This window comes from Chinchilla lanigera, unplaced genomic scaffold, assembly GCF_000276665.1.
Source record: "Chinchilla lanigera isolate Chin_1 unplaced genomic scaffold, ChiLan1.0 scaffold00049, whole genome shotgun sequence".
In the NCBI taxonomy this organism is placed as follows: domain Eukaryota; kingdom Metazoa; phylum Chordata; class Mammalia; order Rodentia; family Chinchillidae; genus Chinchilla; species Chinchilla lanigera.
The window spans coordinates 3,067,338-3,088,704 of NW_004955450.1; the positions used below are offsets into that span (position 1 = coordinate 3,067,338).

Consider the following 21,367-nt stretch of genomic DNA (forward strand, 5'->3'; position numbering starts at 1 on the left):
ATTCTCCTACCTCAGCCTCGGAGTGCTGGGATTACAGGTGTGCACCACTAGGCTGGGCTTCTGCACAAGTTTACTACGGCCAAATAGCAAGGGGTATTCCAGTGGCTGCAGGAGTTGGGTGGGTGTGGTGGCACTCGCCTGTAATTCCAACACTGGTCCTGGGGGCGGGGGCGGGGGCGGGGGCGGGGATTGCTGTAGGATCCAAGGAGAACAAGATGACACTATTCTGCCTTTGTAGCTCTTCCATTCTGGAGAAGGAGGGAAGATAGACAAACGCCTTTAATAAGGAAATCATGTAGTCTGGTGGGCAGGTGGGAGTGGGCGCAGTTTGCAGAATTAAGAAGGCTGTGCGGGGCAGTCCCATGAAGGCAAGATTGAGTGCAGCCTAGGGGGAGGGAAGAGTGGTCCAGGGAAAGGGAACAGCTACAGCAAAGGCCCTAGAGTGGGGAGCTGGGGATGTGCTTCCAGCAAAGAATGGGAATGGCAGAGCAGAGAGCGCAGGGGGAGGAGTGGCGGTGGGCAGAGCCCTGAAGGCTCCGGTGAGGAGAGGGTTACTGCTGACATGTGAGAAGGAACTTATTAATGATGTTGCCAAATGTCACAGGCACGCCTTTGCCCTTTTTAGCTTTAGGGGCTGGGGATTCAGCTCAGCGGCACACAGCCTGCCTGGCAAGTGCGACGTCGTGAGTTCAATTCCCGGTACTGGAAAAAAACAAACAAACAAAAAAACCCTAAACCTCTTTAGCTTTAGTTTGTTTTTTTTTTTGTTTGTCTTTTGGTGTTTTTTGGTACTAGGAACCGAACTCAGGACTTTGAGCTTGCCACATAGGCGCTTGTGCCACTGAGCTATATCTGCAGCCCAGGCTTTAGTTTGGTGTTATCCTCAGTAGCGTGGGATAATAATGCCCTACAGAAAGTCCAGCGAACCAGGAACCCTGCCTAGGTAAGGCTGTGGGCCTGGCGTGGAGTAACCTAGCAATGTCCTGTGGAGAAGGCTCTGATAGGGGCCGGGGACATAGCTCAACAGCACGGAACACCTGGCAAACAAGGTCCTGAGTTCAATTCCTAGGTCCAAAAAAAATAAAAATAGAAGGCTCTGATGTCCCAACCTCCTTTGTCAGCAGCCTGGGAGGAGGACAGCCCACTGGAGCGTCCAGAAGCATCGCAATCCAAGCTCCGGGGAACTGGATGAAATGCAGGGTGACAGTTCCAACCCCCTCCCCCATTCCCACAGCCTCTTGCACACGTGTCCAAGGAAAAGAGGGAACAAGATTTTCTCTGTGAAGTTCTGCCCAAGGGTGGACAACAGCCTCTCTGGGGTCCCCTGACTCAGATAAATCAACCTGAATTTTGAGGAAACTTTCTCATACAGGAAAGGTGATAGGATGGAAAACACAGACAATCATGGGAACGGCCCACTCAAGTTCCTCCTGCTTTTGACTATTGTGTGTGTCTGTGTGTGTGTACACACACTTGCTACTGGGGCTTAACCCAGGGCCTTCACACAGAGCTACATCCCCATCCCTTTTAAAAATATTTTTTATTTTGCAACAGGGTCTTGTTAAATCACTCAGGCTGGACTCAAACTCATGATCCTCCTGTCTCTGTATCTTGGAGTGCTGGGATTACAAGCATGTGTAACAATGCCCAGGTTGGCACAAAGGTTCTTGACACACCCCCATTATGGTACCCCCCACCACAAAAACCAGAGCTACTGTCAGTTCCTCAGAATCTTCCTGCACAGAGAATAATTTAGATTACTGGGGCACTCAGAGCCCCAGCCCTGTACCCTACCACATACATACAAAACTTTGTAACCTAGAATCTTCCATTCTTTGCTCTTGGTGGTCTTTTTCTGTTTTTTTTTTTCTTTTTTTTGAGACAAGGTCTCACTATGTAGCCTAGGGTGGCCTACAAATTTGTGATCCTCCTGCCTCAGCTTCCTGAATGCTGGGATTCCAAGTGTACACCACCATGCCTGGCTGGTAGTTTAGATCTTATAGAAATGATCACATTATTTTGTCTGGTGATGATCTATTGTCCTCTTTGTCTCTGGGACTCCTGTATAAGTCTCCAATTGGGAACTGATTGACAGGGAAACCAAAAAGTGATTAGAGGGTTGACACTTTCAGCCTCAACCTTACCACCTCTAGGGAGAGAAGATGGGCTGAAGACTGAATTGATCACCCAAGGTCAATGATATAATCAATCATGTGTATGTAAAGAAGCCTCCATAAAAAATAAAAACTGGTAACAATGTTGTGAGGCACACCTGTAATCCCAGACTCTGGGAGGCTGAGGCAGGAGGTTCACTGCAAGTTTGAGGTCAGCCTGGGCTACATAGTAAGATCAAACCCAGTCCGGGTTACATAGTGAGACCCTGTTTCAAAAAACTAATGCAACAACAAAAGGCTGGATTTAGGGAGTTTCCAGTTGGCTGAGCACATGGAGGTCCCTAGAGGGAGGCACTCTGCAGAGGGCATTAAACCTCCACAACCTTCCCATGTGCCTTGCCCTGTGCCTCTGTCCCATCTGTTGCTTGTCCATACCCTTTTAAACATCTTTTATAATACACTGACAAAAGTTTGCTAGAGTTTCAGAGTCACTCCAGCAAATGTGTTGAACCTAAGGAGAGGACCTTGAGAACACTGATTTATAGCCACTCGGTCAAGCACAGTTAAGGGCCTGGTGTGGTGGTGCACATCTGTCATCCCAGCACCCTGGGAGGCTGAGTCGGGAGAATAACAAAAGTTCAAGCTCAGCTTCGGCAACCTATGGAGACCCTGTCTCAAAAAGGGAGGGAGCTGAGGGTTGGAGCTCAGTGTGAAGGTCGTGGTTCAGTCCACAGTGAAGGAGGAGGAGGAGAAGAAGAAAGGAGGTAGAGGGGGAGGGGGAGGGAGAGGGGAAAGGGAAAGCGGGGAGGAGGAGGAGGAGGAGAAGAACAAATGTAACTAGCAGGGCTGGGATTAGATCTGAAGTGGGGGGATGGGTCGACACATGGGACAGATCTGGGACACCGTCTCTTGGTTGGCCAGTGTCCAGTGTCCAGTGTCCGTCGAATTGAGGATTAGGACACCTGTTAGCTTCTGCTGGAGAATCGTTTTGTACATAGGGAAACAAATCCACACACATCTGGGGGCAGAAGTACTGTGCTGACTGGGAAAGTCGAGGAAGAAGGGATTGTTTTTTCTTCAGTTCTCCAGACAACCCTATGAGATAGTAGGTTTTATCACTAGTCTATGTAGACTTACCAACTTGCCCTCTGCAGAAAGGAAGGAGTTAATTTCCTGACCCACTTTTGAGTTTACTTTAGGTTTTTTTTTTTTTTTTTTTCCTTAGTACCAGGAATCGAACTCAAGACGTTGTGCTTGCCAGGCAGGCGCTGTGCCCCTGAGTTAAATCCCCAGCCCCTGGGAGTTTACAGTCACAAAGATGGCGGGTAGCAGAGGGAGCGAGGTTCAGGAATAGCTCGGATCCCGCCTCCAGCGTCCCTAGCCCTCTGACCCTGGACCCCAAGCTCCGCAGAGGGGAACAGAACGCCCACCGCCCCGTCTAGTGGGCGGGGCGAGCGGGCTCTGTGACGCCACGGGCCACGCCCCTTAGCACGCTATTGCGCCTGCGCCAGAAGTGCAGCTCGTTCCCGGAAGTGGAGGGTCTACACAGAACGCCGCTGGGTCTGGGCGCCCAGAGGCTGCAGCACTCACGGAGCTCGCCCCCCCAAGCCCCGACCACCATGTCGGCTTTTGACTCCAACCCCTTCGCGGACCCAGTGGACGTAAACCCTTTCCAGGTAGGACCCCCAACTCACAGATCTTTCTGTGGCTAGGGGCCACCGACCCGGCCTCTTTTCGCCAGAGCTGTGAGACGTGGCGTAGGAGGGACGGGCCTTCTGTCCAATGGGAGAGCGCGCTTTGAGGGCTGGCCTATCCTAGCGGTTGGGGGGCGGGACTAGCAGGTGGCTCTGTAAAGGGGTGGGGCGCTGTGGCTAGAAGCGCTATAGCTGGAAGCGCTGTGATCTCCCAGCGCTTGAGGGGATTGCAGCCCCTCGGCGGTACTGCTGGGGAAGGAGACTGGCGCGGGTACAGTCGGACTTGCGGGGAGCCCCCCTCGCATCGGCGAGAGGGGCGAAATGTGGCTATCACTTTCCTTTAGTCGTGGAAAGACACCTATCTTGACCCACCTCAGGAGAGAGGGGTGACAGCAACGAAATGAGGAAGTAGAAGTTTCTAGTGGCACGAAGAAACGTGGGTGAAGCTGAAGACCCCTGTACAGCAGCAAACAAAGTAGCATATAAAGTGCAGGACAGTCCCAGCAGTTGATCGGGAAAATCAGGCTGGGAGAGGGGAGTCAGGTAGGCCCAGCCCTGTAACCTTGGAGCCCTTTCAGCTGCTTTTAAGTTGGAAAATGGTCTTTATAAAAATCTCACACTTTGGCCTAGAGTTAGGAGAGGCGAGGAGAGGTGGCTCTGGGAGAGTCTTGGCCCCTACCTGTGGTCGCAATGTGGATGCGATGCAGTGATCTGTGAGCTGCCCTGACCTTTGGAACAAACAGTCAAGGAAGAAATAATCTTTCTAAAGCCCAAACTTTCTGCCTTGGAGAAGAGAGCACGGAGCCTGTCTTTTTCTGCGGAGAAGAGCTTGGGCTCCTTTAGCTCCAGGGCGTCTTATCGCTTCTTTCTGCTTCTTCAGAACCAGTTCTAGGGACGCTGGCTTGTGCTGACTAGCAGTTTATGAGCCCTGATATTTATCCTCAGCTAGGATGTCACCAGCGTGAAAAGTCATCCTGCTTGTACTTTATTAAGGTCATTGGGAGCTTCCAAGGCCCTCCCCCCCTCGTGATCCGGAAGTCCCTGCAGGGGTCCTTCCTGCGCTTTTCCCCCACGAATTTGTCCCTTCCAGGGTCAGGGCAAAGGCGGGGAAGGCTTGAGCTAAGTTATTACCACTGTTAGGAGAGTGGATATTTTAGGCTTCTTTCTTGGTCTCAAGGTGACTTAGCCAATGGGAATCCTCCAGGCATATTTTGGTAGCTTGTTGCTTTTAAGACTGGGGAATTCTGAACATTCCTCCTCTAACTTAATGCTTTCTGACAGGGCCTTTGCAAAGACCTTGTTTCTTATGTAAGGCAAACAGCCATCTGTTAGTTGAGTAAAGAAAGAACATTTGCATTTTTTGTGTGTCAGTGTCTTCGGGTAACTTTTGCTTTAATTACAAAACTGCTAGGGTTTGGACTTTAGCAAGGATCAGACAGGCTTTTGAAGTGTGGTATGTGATGATGTTCTCTTTTTTTTTTTTTTTGGTCCTGTTGGAATTAAATAAAATTTCTGCTGACATCAGAAGCAGTCAGCTGCCCAAAGATGCAGGGAGCTTTTCACCAGTGCTGGCAGTGGGCAGAATCATCATCATCATACTCTGTATTAATAATAGCTCCTTGGAAGTTTTAAACCACATCTGCAGACCCAGAAGTGATTGTGCAAACTCCAGGCAAAGTAACTTCTGCATTCAAGGAAGATAGTCTATCTGTCAGGCAGCCTAGGATGTGGTGGGACAGGAAGCAGCTGCTAGCCTGTAAACCAGCAGCAGCTGATTGGGAATCCTGTGTGGGAAGCCAAGGTCCTGGCTGGCTGCAATACCACTCCCCTCATCCTGTGCTGAATTTTAATCCTTGGCACACGTTCACTTGGGGAGTAGCAGCTTTGGTTGTGCAGCCCCTGAGCTCCTTCTCCTGGTCAGAGTGGCCCTGTCTTCCTGTAAGACAGAAGTGTCTGCTTCCTGGCTGCTGGGGCTGGGACTTTGGCAGGGTGCAGCCCGTGGGTGATAGGGTGTGAGCCTAGCTACATTTACCCAGGGTGTTGGCACAGAGCTCAGGAGGAGAGCAGGTGGGGAGGCGACAGACTCAGGAACTGTCACACCTAGCCAGCTTCCAGAACAGTCACTTTTTTTCTGTCACGCCATATCATGGTGGATTGCAAAAAATACATGTAATGTTCAGAGTCTGTGGGTGACACTTGGAACTGGGAATATTCTTAGAAATTTATCCTCTTCCGTTTAGCATTCTGGAAACTAAGAACCCAGAATCACCTTCGAATTCGCAGGAAAGGAGCCAGACTTGGGCCTCATTCCCAGGACTATGCTGTATTTAAAAGTTTTTGAATATCAGACATTGGGATTATTTTAGGCCAGCTAAGGAGAGAATGTAAGATTGTCACCACTATCATCTTTTTATTTTTTAATGAGACAGGATCTTGCTATGTAGTCCAGGCTATTCTGAACTTGCTAGTACCCCTGGCTGGACTCGAATTTGTAATCCTCCTGCCTCAGCCTCCTGAGTACTAGTGTTACAGGAGTGTGCCATCATAACCAACTTCTCCCCAAGCCCCAGTATTGGGGATTGAACCCAGGGAGTGTTGAACTACAAATCTAGCCCTTTTTAAAATTTTGAGACAGGGTCTTGCTAAGTTGCCCAGGCTGGGCTTGAACTTGTGATCCTTCTGCCTCAGCATCCCAGAGTCCTTAGATTACAGGTATGGGTCACCATGCCTAGTTTATTTTCACTGTTCTTGCAATGACAGTAATAGTAGTGGTGAATGTTACAAATTAGAATAAGCAAAACATCTTCCCCCAGGATGTGGGGTTAGAATCATTTAGATTTTATTGTGTGCTTTCTTTTTTATTTTTTTTCCTTTGGTGCTGAGGATTGAGCCCAGGTCTTATGCATACTGAGCCTGTGTTCCACTTCGGGAGCTACACTCCTAGCCCATATATGTGCTTTTGTGTATGTGTGACAGGGTTTTGGTGTGTAATTCAGGTTGACCTCAAATTTGTGTTGATCCTCCTGCCTCAGCCTCCTGAGGGCTGGGATTATAGGCATGTGCCATCACTCCTGATTAAAATTCTTTTCTGAAGCATGCCAGTCCTGGAAGGTGCTCAGAATCTGTCATCAGATAGGATTGAGCATACCTTTTCATTTTTGTTGAAGATCAACAAGGCTTGTTAGTTTGGTCAGGGGTCTGAGAAGTCTTTCAATAAAGATAACTGTTCAGCTTTATCTGCTCAGCATTTCTCAGAGTTATTCAGCCACGAAACCCTGTTTTTGTTCACTCTTGGCCAAGCCAGGGAAACTCCCAGTGCATCTATACCTAGACTTCCTCATCTGAAGTCTTTCTCAGGCCCTTGCTTCTGTTCCTGCCCCACAGTGTGGGCATGGGCTTTTTGACCATTCCTCATGTTCACCTGCAGTTGGGATTAAGAACTTCCCACCAAGCAGGAGCTGTGAGTGGAAAGTTAAGTCCCGAGCGTTTGACTGAGGCTTACCAAACTTCCAGCAGGAAGCAGGAAACTGCAAGCCAAGAAGCCGTTTCCCAACCTTCAGGGGCACACCCCAGTTCCCCTGTCAGTTACGGCACCCCTGCTCTGCGCTCTGGGTGCTCGGGCCCTGGTTCTGCGTGATTTTAGGGTATTTGCCTCCAAAAGTTTCACTAAGTTAAGTGATAAAAAGGTGGAGAGCCACAGGGAGGTGTCATATGATCTCCTTCATTTTTTCAGCAGGCCACTAAAAGTCAGACTACCCCGGGCTGCCTTCCTGAGGCACCTCTGCCAGGTTTCCCCAGACTGGGCACCGATTTCGAGGGGGCTGGCAGAGGTGTTGGTGCTGAACAGAGTGGGGCTCACAGTCGCAGACCTGCCGAGTCACACAATCTCACTTTCACGCGTTGAGAGATAATCTCAGTACTGTGGCTCCTTCCCAAGGACTGGAACATTTCTCTCCTGTGGGAGGAGAAGGTGGTGGTGGAAGCTGACTGGGGTGTGAACAAAGTTAGGTAACTATGTTCCTCGCACAGACACTGAAGGCTTTGTCGCTTCCCAGAGCTGGACTGCTGCAGCATGACTGTCACTTCAGGAATTCTCAGAACCACCAGTGGACCTGGGAGAACCTCCCTGTGCCACAGAGCATTGTCTTAAGAAATTTACAAATGTCAAGGCTCTTAGAGCGTAACAGTTTCTCCACACAGCTGCCCAGGCAGAGCTGTTCCTGTGTGTGGTTGGCATGGCAGGCCAGGCTGGGTGTTAAAACTTGGCTAGAGGGCGGGGGATATAGCTCAGTGGCACAAGCACCTGCCTGACAAGAACAAGGTCCTGAGTTTAATTCCTGGTACAAAAAAAGAACTTGGCCAGAGACTCAGGTGAACTTGAACTCTACACATTCATTAAGTTTTGTTAGTACTTAATATTTAACCAGGGTAGACAGTAATGCTTAACCAGGACAGACAAGGATACTCATCCCTCATTTAGAGAAGAGCATCACAAACATTTGCAAGTGGCCTCTGGAAGATGTTCACAAGTTAATCCACATTGGTGAGGCGCTGACATCCTGTGGGCCAGGGCAGGAGAGCTGGGTAAACAGGCACGTGGTCAGTGCTGACCAGAGCTGTTAAGGTAGCAGGAGAGCTAAGAATGTTCCTCAGAAGCTGGGCATGGTGGCACATGCTTCAGATCCCTGTACTCTGGGAGGCTGAACCAGGAGGCTCGCATGTTTGAGCCCAGCCTGGGTAACTTTGCGGAGAGCCTGTCTCAAAAGAAAAAATCAAAAAAGCTGGGGATGTAGCTCAGCATCAAGGCCTGGGTTCAGTACCCCCCACTCATACACATACAGCTCCTGGCCATGGGAACAGTGCAGTGAACTCTGAAGCATCTCAGGAGGAAGCAGGCAAGGGCAGAGTCCTGTGCCCAATGAGGAGCCAGGGTATTTGGGTGAATCCTGTGCTCTGTCCCCCATGTGCCTGGAAGCATCCGCTGCGGGTCACACATGCTTGTTTGGCCAGCCTCTCCTGAAGCCCCACCTTCATGACCTTCACTCATGTCAGCCTACTGTCACTTGCAGTCCCATCCATTTAGGACTCGCCAGACTTCTGTCTCTGACCCTCTTCTCACCCACACCTTCACTCTCTGGCTTCAGAGTAGCATGCACTTACCTGATCCTAGATCTCGATCTCTAGTCCAAAGCCTCTCTCACACTTTTAACTAGTATTTCCACCCCTCAGTTAGACCTTTGCTGCCAGCCATCCAGATCTACTGCGCAGGTCTCTCTAGCCTGGGTCTGAAGGCTCCTGGATCCTCCCTGCTCGCCACACCCAGCCTGGAAAACCTGTTTCTCCTCTCCTGCAATCACTTATCTCCGTTAGCGTTCACCATTCACCTGGGCCAGCAAAGTCCAGCACCCCTCCTTTTCCCTTCCCTTGCCCCACCCTGACCAGCCCAGAGTCACTGAACCTGAGACACTGTCCTCCCTCCTGCACCATCACTAGCTGTGTGCCCTGGTCTGGTCCCTGCCATCATCCACGTGGATGATTGGGCCCCAGCCGGTCCTCCTACTGAACTTCCTGCACTCTGCCCTGGAAGCTCTGGTGTCCACTGCCTGCAGGATTAATAACAGCCTCCAGTCGTGTCAGCCTGGTTTTGCTCCTGTCTCACCACACAGCCTCTCCACAGCCACCATGACCTGCCCCTGTTCCCCGAAGCTTGCAGCTCTTTGTAAAGATTACTGGCTTTACCTCCCTCTCTATGGCTTGCTCAGTTCCTTCTATCTTTCAAGATCGAGCACAGACGCCCGCTCAGCCACCGCTGCCCTCGCCTGGCACGGCACCCATCACGGCACCCATTCGGTCCTGGGTAACAAAGGCTTTTTCTTGGTGGCTCCTAGCCTGGCCCCTGGTGTAAAGTGGTTTGTGTGGGGGATGACAGGCAGGTGGCTCGATGTAAGGCTAGACTGTGTCTGCAGAATGCCTGCCAGGTGCCAGAGGACTGCAAATGCTGGCCCAAGCAGACCGGAACTGTTTTGTACATTATTACCTTGGCAGAAAGGGAGACCTAAGCATGCGCTGTGGTCTTCCTGCAGGCTCTCAGGCTCTTGCACTCCACTTTTTTGTTACTGTTCTGTTGTTTTTTTTGAGACTGGTCTCAGAGTGTAGACCAGTCTTGCCTTAAACTCATTATGTACCCCAGGTTGGGCTCAATCCTTCTGCTTCAGCCTCCTACTGCTGGGATCACAGGCCACCACGACCAGCCCCTCAGGCTCTCTTTTTACTTGTGTCTTAAAGTAAAAATAACATAATCACATTTATAGAAAATTTAGGATACCGAAAAGTCATCCTTATTTCTACCTTATTGCAACCATTGTTATTTTAATTAACATGTTTTCCTGCCAGTCTTTTTGCATATGATTACTTTTGGCAGCACTGTAGTTTGGCATCTATATAATAAAATCTCTGCCGGGCATGGTGGCGCATGCCTGTAATTCCAGCTCTGGGGAGGCTGAGGCAGGAGGATCGTTGTGGATTCGAGGCCAGCCTGGGCTACAAAGTGAGCTCAAGGCCAGCCTGAATTGCATAGGGAGACCCTGTCTCAAAAAGACAAAAAACAAAACAAAACAAAACAAAAACAACCTTTCTGTGTCACTGTGCTGTGATTTCTAGTGGCTGCTCAGGCTTTCAAGAAGACATGCACCAAAATGTATTGGTATTTGTACTTGGGGTTTTTCTGATTTTTTTTTTTTTTCTCCTTTGCTAAGTCCTGGCACAATGGATATCTTTGCAAGTTCAGCTTTTTACATGTTTTTGTCATGTTACCTTAAAATGATTCTTGACCAGCCATGGTAGTGCATGCCTGTAATTGCAGCACTGGAGTCTGAGGCAGGAGCATCACCGAGAGTTCAAGGCAATCTGAGCTATGTAGTGAGACCCTGTGTCTCTAAAAAAGAGATGATTCTTAGGTTTGGGGGTCAGAGAGTTCCAAGGTAATTTTAGGCTTTTTGTGGGCCTGGGTAAGACAGCCATTCTTTTTTTTTTTTTTTTTTGGTTTTTCTCCGGTACCAGGAACCAAACTCACGACCTTGCGCTTGCCAGGCAGGCGCTTTTGCCGCTGAGCTAAATCCCCAGCCCCAAGACAGCCATTCTTGCTTGATGATACTCAGCTGCATCTCCAAAGCAAACTGAGGTTCCAAAGTGTTGGTGAGTCTGTCTCCCAGAGAAAAGGACCTGAGCTTTTTGGTCCATGAGGTATTTATTTAATATGCTTTTGTTGGGGCTGGAGATTTAGCTCAGTGGCACACTGCCTGCCTGGCAAGCGCAAGGTCGTGAGTTTGATTCCTGGTACCAGAGGAAAAACAAACAAAAAAATATGCTTTTGTTTTGTTTTGACCCTGTGTCTTAGTTACTTTTCTCTTGTTGCTGAGATAAAATACCCAACACTCAAAAGTTAAAGGGGGAAAGGTTTACTTAACTCACAGTTGGTAAAGGTTTCAGTCTATAATGGCTGGCTCCAAGGCAGAGTGGTACATGGCAGAGGGGTAACCATTCATGGCAGCGGAAGACAGCAAAAACAGCAAGGGGCAGAGATAAAACTTTCTTTCCCTTATATTGTATGCAGGCTACTCACCCTATGGCAGGTGTGGCACTCACACCCTTAGTCCCAGCGTTGGACCGTGAATCACTCACAAACTCTATATTCAGCCATCTCTGAAAAGCCCTAGATGGGCTGAGGGTATAGCTCAGAAGCACAAACGCTTGCCTGGCAAGCGCAAGGTCCTAAGTTCAATTCTTGGTACCAAAAAAAAAAAAAAAAGCCCTATGACCACATGAGGCTTTCGGGGGACATCTACCCAAAAACCATAACAGCCTGTCCTAATTGACCTTGAACTCACCATGTAGCCCAGGCTGGCCTTGAACTCCTGGTGTTCCTTCTGCCTCAGCCCGCATGGTGAGAGTACAGGTGGGCACCACCGTGCTCAGCTTAATGTGCTTATATGGAGCCTGAAATCAACCTCCCAGCAGGAGCTTTGGGAGCATATACATATATATGTGTATTTTTTTCTTGATGAATAAATTTACTGGTCTTTATCTGAAAAATATTTGTAGAAATTTTGATTTAACTCTCAGCAGTCCACTCCTGAGCTCTGAAGAAGCTTGCCTTCTTTTGAGCTTCCTGATCTTTCTTTTGGGAAAAAGGACACTTTGGGATGGTTCCACCTCTTTCTTTTCATGTCTCTCTTCAGCCTCTTTTCATAGGCTAGATTCTCTTGTATAGCGGCCTGTCTGGAGCTACATTATTCTTTAGGCACTGAGGGAACTATTTCTTGTAAGCATCTTCATCTTCTTCCATTAGGTAATGCATATAATCTGCAACATTCTTTTTCTGTCTTTTTGAGACAGGGTGGGTCTCACTATGCAGTTCAGGCTGGCCTTGAGCTCACTTTGTAGCCCAGGCTGGTCTGGAACTTGCAGTGATCCTCCTGCCTCAGCCTCCCGAGTGCTGGGATTACAGGCATGAGCTACCACACCCAACAGCAATGTTCTGACCCATGATATGCTTCCAATGTACTTTTGCATTGAACACCTTGCTTTCAGAATCATAACCAGGGACTCGTTTGGTATTGTGAACGATAGACAATCCTCCATCCACAGCACCCTTCAGGGCTCCAAAAACTTTATTGCCAGTTACAGTTCCAGCAAGGCCTGCATCCAAATAGCAGGTGAAGGCACCAGTTTTACCATCAGTGCCTTCTACATTGTATTCATCTCCAGTCACCTCTACCTGGCCTTCATAGATTTTATCTATGCCAAACCTATTGAGAAGCCTGCAGGCCAGCAGCAGGGCAGTATATTATGCTACAGCATAATTTGTTAGGCTAACTTTCACATCATATTTTCATAATTCATGTACATGTGCTGTGTAGACTATCATATCCCTTTTAACATGGGCATAAGCAATCTGACAAATGATAGCTCTGTTAGTTACATGAACTATTATCCTGTATTTAGCTGTGATATACTTATTTTTGTCCTGGATCACCAAGAATTTCAAAGCATAGTAATCAGTGTTGCCCTCTCCTTTTCTCCTAAACTTCACTTGGTATCTCTTAAAATAGGCCTTATTCTTGACAACTTTTTTTTTTTTTTTTTTTTGGTCTTTTTGAGACAGGGTCTTGCTATGCAGTTCAGGCTGGCCTTGAGCTCACTTTGTAGCCGAGGCTGGCCTCAAACCGACAGTGATCCTCCTGCCTCAGCCTTCCAGGTGTTGGGATTACAGTCATGGGCCACCACACCCAACTTTCTTGACAACTTTTAACAAACCCCATCCTATGTAATAGAAACTGGCGTCCTCAGCGACCTCCTTTTGAGAGTACAACATGCCAAAACAGGGAAAAGTCATCAGGACCAGGCCTTGTAGGTCCCAGGAAATGCTTAAAGATTTGCAGAATGATGAAAGCAAGCGTACTTCAGGGCCCTGTGAACAGCGCTGCAGTACCAGCCCGCCTGTGTTCTCCTCAGCTGGCCGGAAGTACTCCCCTGCCTCGTGGCCTTGGCGGCTTTCCTCCCTTTCTCTGGGAAACCCGCCTTCCTCAGAGCCCTCTGGGGTCTCTCCTCCCCCATCATGGCTCTGCGGTCGCCAGCACACTCGTGGGGTGTGTCTGCTTGTCTCAGCTTCCAGTGTGTCCTGACTCACGGTGACTGCTGAATGAAAAGAACTAAATTAGCCAGGCGTGGTGGCGCACAGCTGTCATCCCAGCCCTTGCGAGGCTGAGCAGTGAAGATCATGGAAGCTTCGAGGCCAGCCTGGGCTACGTACCAAGACCCTGTCTTAAAAACAAACCAAAAAAATAGAAGTAAATTGCGAAGCTTTTTGCTCATTGTAAGTTCAGTAAAGGGCATGTGGCAGTCTGCATGGCCGAGGGGTTTAAGGTTACTTCTTAGTAGGTGAAACCTAGCCCTTGCCATCCTTGTAGTAGATAGCTCTGTAACCCACTTACGAGCCAGGCAATGCCCAGTGAGTGGCACAGAGTTTGGTGCTGCCCACTGCCCGCCTGTCATCTGATGGTCCTCACCAGGCCCCTGGGAGTGGCCCTTGTTTGAGAGACTCTGTCTGTGTGTCTTTGTCAGTGACATCCCCAAGAACAGTTCCATGAAGTCCCTGGCCAGTGCCCTTCTGGAGTGGGGTCTGTTCCTAGCTTGCCATGATGGTCAGGCCCCTCCTGTTTGCCAGGCACTGGACCAGGTGTGGGGCAGCCTTGCTTTCTCAGCCACCATCTTGTGTCCCTGGGGACAGACAGAATGGCTCAGCTGCATGCCTGAGATCTTCGAGAGGGTGCCACAGGAGGCATGTGGCTGCCCTTCTCTAATGGGTCCCTCCCTAAATCACAGGACACACAGGCTCCGGGGTGGGACAGGACGAGTCCACTGCAGATGTACAGGAGAGAAGTGAAGTCACTGCAGATGGTGGCTTCCATAGGGCAGAGGCTTGTGTCTCTCAGAGCCAGGCTGGGGAAGACTGGAACCTTGGGTTCTGACAGGTTGGCCCAGTGACCACGTTTGGGTGACTGGAGTTTCACAGCCTTGTTGTGGTGTGGTGAGGCTGGTACCCAGGAGGCGGGCAAGTGTCATCTCCCCCGTCCCTGTGCCTCCTGCCCTTTCCCCCCACAGCTGTCAGGGGAGCCCAGTTTCCTCAGATGGGGTGTCCCAACATTTCATAGAGCGGCTGGGCTCCTCTTCTCAGGCTGGGTACCTCTGAGCCCTGGGCCGCTGGACTGCAGTCCCCTACTGTGGATCAGTGCTTCCTAGAGAATGGACAGACCCTACAGCCTGCAGTGTTTGTCCCTAGGGGCCAAAGGATGGCCTAGACCTGATGGTCTGGCTACAGAGGTCCCCAGCTTGCATGGGGACAGGACATGTTCAGGATGGGGATGGTAGGGCCAAGGGACAAGCCTTTGTGACTTTACCAAAGAAAAGAAGGGGTGTTCATGTGCACAGGGTGTCACCCCCTCATCTTCACCTCAACCTCAGGATCCCTTTCCTGGCTGCCATGAAGGAGATGACATCTCACCAGCAGCCTACAGGTGTGCACCTTGGCCGGGTATCTGGGTGCTAGCACCTGAAACTGCCACCAGAATTGTCCCTGGGTTCCATGTCCCGCAGTGACTCAGACTTGAGTCACCGGTTCCCTGGCAGGTGGGTCTGGTTTCAGTGACTATAGTTCACCTTCTCCACCTGGCAAGATGACACCAAGTCCAAGAAGGGACAGATACTGAGTCCCACGTCTCCGCTGCAGGAGACCAGGTGATTCCTTGTGGAAACGGCTGTTGGTCGGCCATGAACTGACTTAGGACCAATCCTCCAGCTTCACGTGGCCTCCTGAATCCCACCTTGTCCCTTTGTCCCCATTGTAGGAGCCACCAGGAAAGGGTGGCACCCAGCAGAGAGGCCATAATCACGTGTCTGTGGCGCAGGGGCGGGGTGGGGGGCTGCAGAGGATGAGCCCTGTCCAGAGGCGTAGAGTGAGTTCAGCTGTGTGGTCAGGACCCCCCCACCCCAGTTCTCAAAATAATGCTGCTGGTATTTTGATTGGAATTGCATTATATAAATGGTACTATGGGCATTTTCACAGCATTGGCTCTGCCTAATTTGGTAACAGGGCATGTCTTTCCATTTTCTTTTTTTCGGTCTCTTTTGAGCCAGGGTCTTGCTGTGCAATTCAGGCTGGCCTTGAGCTCACTTTGTAGGGCAGGTTGGTCTCGAACTCGAAATCATCCTCCTGCCTCAGCCTCCCTAGCACTGGGATTGCAGGTGTGTACCACCATGCCCAGCCTGTCTTTCCTTTTTTTTTTTTTTTGGTACTGGAAATTGAACTCAGGACCTTGCGTTTGCCAGGCAGGCGCTTGTGCCACTGAGCTGTATCCCCGGCCCTGTCTTTCCATTTTCTGATGTCCTCTTCAACTTCTTTTCAGAGTACTGCAGTTTCCATCATAGAGGTCTTTCACTTCCTTGGTTAGGTTAACTCCTAGGTACAGTAAGTCCCCAACTTACAAACGAGTTCCATTCCAGAATGTTCGTAACTCAGATTCGTTCAGAGTGAATCTTATCCTGTACACCTGTGAAAGTTCACCACGTGAATGTTTGTAAATTGGGGACATACTGTACTGTACTTAATTTTCTTGAAGCAATTGTGAATGTTATTGTTTTCCAGATTCTTTCTCGGTGGATTCATTGTTGGTGTCCAAGAACCCTGGTGATTTTTGTGTTGATTTTGAATCCTACTACTTTGCTGAACTTAGTAATTAGTTTAAGGAGTCTGTGGTGGATTTTTTTTTGGTCTTCTGTGAAGAAGGGTAGTTTGACTTCTTCCTTTCTTACACATGCTCCTTCTCTTTCTTTCTCTTGTCTCATGGCTCTGTAAGCATGTAAGCTTTGAGTACAGAGTAGGAGCAGTGACAGTGGACACCTCACCCTCTTGCCCTCACAGCACGGACATTGTGTTTATGAATTTTAAGTTGCCTGGGCTGGGCTGGAACTTGTGACCCTCCTGTCTCAGCCTCCTAGCATTCTGGGATTACAGGTGTGTGCTACCATGCCTTGTTGACTAGTGAGGGACTGGGAGTGAGGGACAGAGACTGGTGGCAGCCTGGCCCTCTTTGTGAATACTCGTCTCAGAATCTGGACACAGCTGTGGAGCAGGATTTGAACCCTACCCCTGTGGTAAGAAAGGGGAGGATGTGTAGCGGAGGGGAAAGCCTGAGGACATACTGCAGAAGAGGCTGGAGGAGTCCTGGGCAGGGACCATAGAAAGAGAGGATTGAAAATTTGGAACAAGAGCTGGGCATGTATGGTACACACCTATAATCCCGGAAGTCTGGGAAGCTGAGGCAGGAGAATCGTAAGTTCAAGCCCAACCTAGGTAAGTTAGACAGTGTCTCAAAGTAAAAAATAGGGCTAGGGATGCAGCTCAATACAAAGGATCTGGATTCAAGCCCCAGTGCAGCCAGAAAGAACCAAGAGTGGGGGTCAGGAAGGAAAGAAAAAAAAAAAGGAAGAAGAAAGAAAGGCAAACAAGCAAACTGAGGACAAGGCTGAGGACATTTTTGCATTTTTAAAAAAAAATTATCAAAAAAACCCAAAATAAAACATTTCTCTGGCTTTTCCCGTGAGCCCTTCATCTCCTCTCTAGCAAGAGTGCCTGGTTTAATGCATCACACTGGCAGCCAGTAGCATGCTATGTTCCAAGTCCTTAAACTGTTCTTTAAAAAGTAAGAGGAAAAATGCTTTCTGTAGCACAATAAATAAAGCAATACAGAGGTTATAAGGTGACAGATAGATAGTTTCTACCTCTGCCATCCCACTCACCCCATTCCCCCAAAACCCCTGCTCCCTGGGGATGAAGCTGTGAGCCCCCTGACCGTGGGGTGCCAGCTTCCAGACCTCTGACTGGCTACGCAAGGGTGCCGGGGTTGCAGCTGTCCACTGTTTCACGCCTCTTTTCCACTTTTGCAGGACCCCTCTGTGACCCAGCTGACCAACCCCTCGCAGAGTGGCCTGTCCGAGTTCAACCCCTTCTCGGAGGTCGGTGAGCCATGGGCCCCGCAGCCTGGATCCTCTGGGTGGTGGCCAGCAGTCCTTAGAGGGATGCCAGCTGGGGCCAGGAGGTGGATGGAATGTCACCAGAGCTCTCTGGAATTGTCCTCTGGGGCCCAGGATTTGGTCCCCTCCCTGAGGAGGGCAGGGCTGTGCTGGAATGCTGGGGACCCCATGGGGCCGGCTGGTTGACTAGGCTAGGGGTCATGTTGCCCAGAGCCCAGGGCTCATTCTGGGAAGCCCCAGAGGAAGCCGGGGTAGGTCCCAGGGAAGAGCCCCTCACACCCTCCTATGATGATTTGTTCCACACAGACAAATGCAGCTACAACAGTGCCCGCCACTCAGCCGACTGGGCCCTCGCAGCCAGCCGTTCTCCAGCCCTCTATGGAGCCCACGCAGCCAAGCCCCCAGGTATTGGTGCCCGGAGCCCTGGGGGCCTATGTCCAGTGTAGGAGTCATTGTCCACAGCCAAGCCCTGAGGCTACGGTGGCCAGAGGGCCCCCCACTTCAGTGCCCTCTTGTTCATTTCTTTGGAGCTGGACACCTGCAGTTGGACAGGGTGCTCTGCCAACTCATAAATGGCTTTATCCCCACTCGTACCTCACTGCCACCACTGGAAAACAGCTGTACTCACCAGGATAGAGTCCCTGGTGTCTTCAGAGAGTATCTGCCCTGTTGTGCCCCTCCAGGACTGCCTTTGGCTTATTGTTTTACTTGGGGCCCAGAATCTATCTGTCTCTGTCTCTGCTTTTGTTTTGTTTTTGCAGTGCTGGGGATTGAACCCAGGCCCTTGCATATGCTCAGCATACACTGTACCACTCTACCATGCCCCAGTCTCTCTTTGGCCTTGTTTATTTCTGCCTGCCTTCCTGTTTTCTTTTGTCCTTTCATGAAATACCGATTCTTGTCCGTGGCCCCACACGAGCCCCCATCGGAGTTGTGTATTGCAGCTCCTGCTTAGGCAGGCCAGCAAGTTCCTGTCGGCCCGGCTCCTGGCAGCGGCCACACTCGCAGAGAGGCAGATGCTGCTGGGAGGAGATAGTGTTCTCAGAGACAGCTGCTTGCGAACGCTCCCCCAGGTAGGCCCAGTGTAGAGGAGGAAGGGGCCGGGTCCCCGGAGGTGCTCAGCAGCAGTGTCCTTGCACCATGGAGGAGAAGCGAGCCTTCCAAGCAGGGTGACGTGAGCAGCTGGGGCTGGGCTGCTCCACTGGAGGCCAGGACCCTCTGTGTGGTACTGTGCGGTCACTTCTCGCTTCTACCGGTGATGACAGCAGTTCACTTCCCAAGGCAGCGTTAGCTCTTTGGAGAGCTCTTTTGGGGGTGAGTGTGTATCACACATGTGCCTGGTTTGTTGTCGCAGGAGGGGACCGGGTGCTACCTGTTTCCGGAAGAGGAACCTGACCCAAATGGCAGTGGCAGCAGGAGCAGGGCCCAGGGCCCAGTTCTGCTTTGGGTCACATAAAAGTCCCCAGGCTGTCTCACTCAGCGACCCTGCCCTGCCTGTAGGGGAGAGAAAGCTTGGATTCTGCATGAAACCCACACAGAGCAGGACCACGCCTTGGATGGTCCCTGGGGGTGGCCAGGTATAATTCAGGCAGCCTGGGAGCAGAGAAAGGGCAGTGGATGCTGAAATACAGGCCCCAGGGCTGTGCCCTCTGCACCTGTTCCTGTTCCTGCTTCACACGTTGTCTCCACTTCACGCACCCCTCCTGGCTCTTCCCAGGGAATCAGCTCAGAGTTTCTGACCTTGGTGTAGCCTGCTCTGAAGTCTTTCCCTTTGGCTGTAACTGCAGCGATCACTAATTCAGCCTAGATCTAAGGGACCAGAGGATCTAGGGTCCCTCAGCCCTTCTGGAGTGGCCTCTGGTGCCTGAGATGCTCTGTGCAGCCTCGCTGCTGGCTTTTCCCCCTGGCTTCCTATGAGACTGACTGATACCATCCTTTTACTCTGTGTCCGGCTGTCCCTGCTTGTCCGTCCAGGCTGTGGCAGCTGCAGCCCAAGCCGGCCTGCTCCGGCAACAGGAGGAGCTGGACAGGAAAGCTGCAGAGCTAGAACGCAAGGAGCGGGAGCTGCAGAGCACGGCAGCCAGCTTGAACGGTAAGGGCAGCTACAAGGCCCTGCCCACCTCCGGGCCCAGGAGCGCATCCCTCACCGGCACAGAGGGCCTCCTCACTGTTCCTGAGCCACTTCCTTCCTCTCCAGCCACAGAGTTTGAGGGAGCTCTGGATCCCCTGGAAGGAGCCAGACCTGGGGAGACTTAGAGTGTGGGCCTGATAGATGTACAATAGATCATTTCTGCTCTCTTTGCAGCGCTGAAGTTCTTTGGTTCTTTGATAACATGGGGGCACAGTCCCCATAATTCCTTACTCATGATTATGACCTCAGTTGTCATGCTTATCATCTTAAAAGTAATCCCCTGGGTCATTTGGCTCTGTATTTCCCAGTGCATCTGGGCTCCGTCATCTTGGACAGAGCCTGTGGGTGTCTCTTTGGGTCCTGTTTACCTCTTACGTCCCACTTCATGTCCTGTGAAGACCCTAGTACCACTTGTTAGAATGATAGTTTGCCCACACACTGGGCAATGCTGCCGCTTCTTTATTGTTTGTTTTTTTTGAGACAAGGTCCTGCTGTGCAATCCAGTCTGGCCTTGAAATCACTCTGTAGTCCAGGCCGGCCTCAAACTCACAGTGATCCTCCTGCCTCAGCCTCTCTTGTGCTGGGATGACAGGCGTGCACCACCCATGCCTGGCTTTGATGCTGCTCCTGACGCTGGCCCCTCATCCCATTGCCTCTTCCCTCTTTCCACACAGTGAGAGAGAACAATTGGCCACCCCTGCCCACATGGTGCCCAGTCAAGCCCTGCTTCTATCAGGATTTCTCCACTGAGATCCCTGCTGACTACCAGCGCATCTGCAAGATGCTCTACTATCTCTGGATGTGTGAGTCCTGCTCCTGCCCTTCCTTGGTGTTCAGGGATGCTACAGGGAATTGCAAGGCACTATCTTTGCATGGCGTGCCCCTCCCTATGGTGGGACTTCCACAAACTCCATCCGTCCCAAGTCCAGGCTGGCAGAGTTGGTCCACCGAGTCTGCAGAGCTCCCCACACTGAGTGCCTGCCTTAGGGGAGACTCCATGCTCACAGGTGCCTGGGCTCTGAGGGTGAGGAAGGAGGCCATCCCTATTGTCAGGCCACCGTGGGCCATCAGGGCCAGGGGAGAACTGTTCATTCCCTGAGGACAGACCCTGCACCTGCACCTCACCATGCCACCCACAGAGACTGGGCTGTCTCATCACCCCTTGGGAATGTAGTTCGGCCCCTAGTTTTGAGGACCAGGGCAACCATGATTTGGGAGCAGGCCTCATCCCACCCCTCTGAGTGGTCTGTCCCATAGTGGAGCCCTGAGCCACCTCGGCTCATGCAGCTCTGTCTCCTCTCCTCCCCCTCCTAGTGCACTCAGTGACACTGTTTCTGAACCTGCTCGCGTGCCTGGCCTGGTTCACGGGTGACAGCTCCAGGGGAGTAGACTTTGGGCTCTCAATCCTGTGGTTTGTGATCTTCACGCCCTGTGCCTTCCTCTGCTGGTACCGACCCATCTACAAGGCCTTCCGGTGAGCGGGGCTGAGGAGAGTTGGGATCCCTGCAGAGGCTCTGAGTGTGCTCTTCCAGAGGGTTAAGCAAGACCCTGGGCACCTGCTGAATGCCAGAGCCTGGCTGTGTACCTCCCAGACTCTTGGGTTTGGAATTGAGCCTTCCCTTGATGTTGTTGGTGCTGGAAGCCCCAAGGGTCCTGGGAATAGCGGGGTGGAGCCTGGCTGGACCTTCCCATGTGTCCCCAGCAGCACCTGAGCCCTCACTGTCAGGACAGACATGGAGATGTTCAGCCTTTCGAAATTCTTACTGGTGTCCCCACTCCCCAGATACCTAAGCTTCCACCTGGGCCTACAGTCTTTTTTTTTTTTTTTTTTCAGTACT

At 50.9% G+C, this 21,367-nt stretch overlaps 2 protein-coding genes and 1 pseudogene across 4 annotated transcripts in view; 1 reads left to right on the forward strand and 2 right to left on the reverse strand.

Annotated features, from left to right (window-relative positions):
• Mpi (mannose phosphate isomerase) overlaps window positions 1–3,865 on the reverse strand; it is a 10,124-nt gene extending 6,259 nt beyond the window's left edge. For both annotated transcript variants that reach the window (XM_005393532.2, XM_005393531.2), the window contains exon 1: window positions 3,809–3,865. The gene's annotated coding sequence lies outside the window, so the exon portion shown is untranslated. The remainder of the gene's footprint in view (window positions 1–3,808) is intronic.
• Scamp2 (secretory carrier membrane protein 2) overlaps window positions 3,607–21,367 on the forward strand; it is a 24,225-nt gene continuing 6,464 nt past the window's right edge. The window contains exons 1-7 of one of the 2 annotated variants that reach the window (XM_005393533.2): window positions 3,607–3,790; window positions 17,312–17,380; window positions 17,705–17,803; window positions 18,343–18,471; window positions 19,373–19,490; window positions 20,204–20,332; window positions 20,844–21,003. In XM_005393533.2, coding sequence (XP_005393590.1) covers window positions 3,734–3,790; window positions 17,312–17,380; window positions 17,705–17,803; window positions 18,343–18,471; window positions 19,373–19,490; window positions 20,204–20,332; window positions 20,844–21,003 — 761 coding nt within the window. In that variant the 5' untranslated portion in view covers window positions 3,607–3,733. The remainder of the gene's footprint in view (window positions 3,791–17,311; window positions 17,381–17,704; window positions 17,804–18,342; window positions 18,472–19,372; window positions 19,491–20,203; window positions 20,333–20,843; window positions 21,004–21,367) is intronic. The other variant, XM_005393534.2, reaches the window with a different exon arrangement.
• On the reverse strand, window positions 11,919–13,128 carry LOC102007072 (annotated as a pseudogene).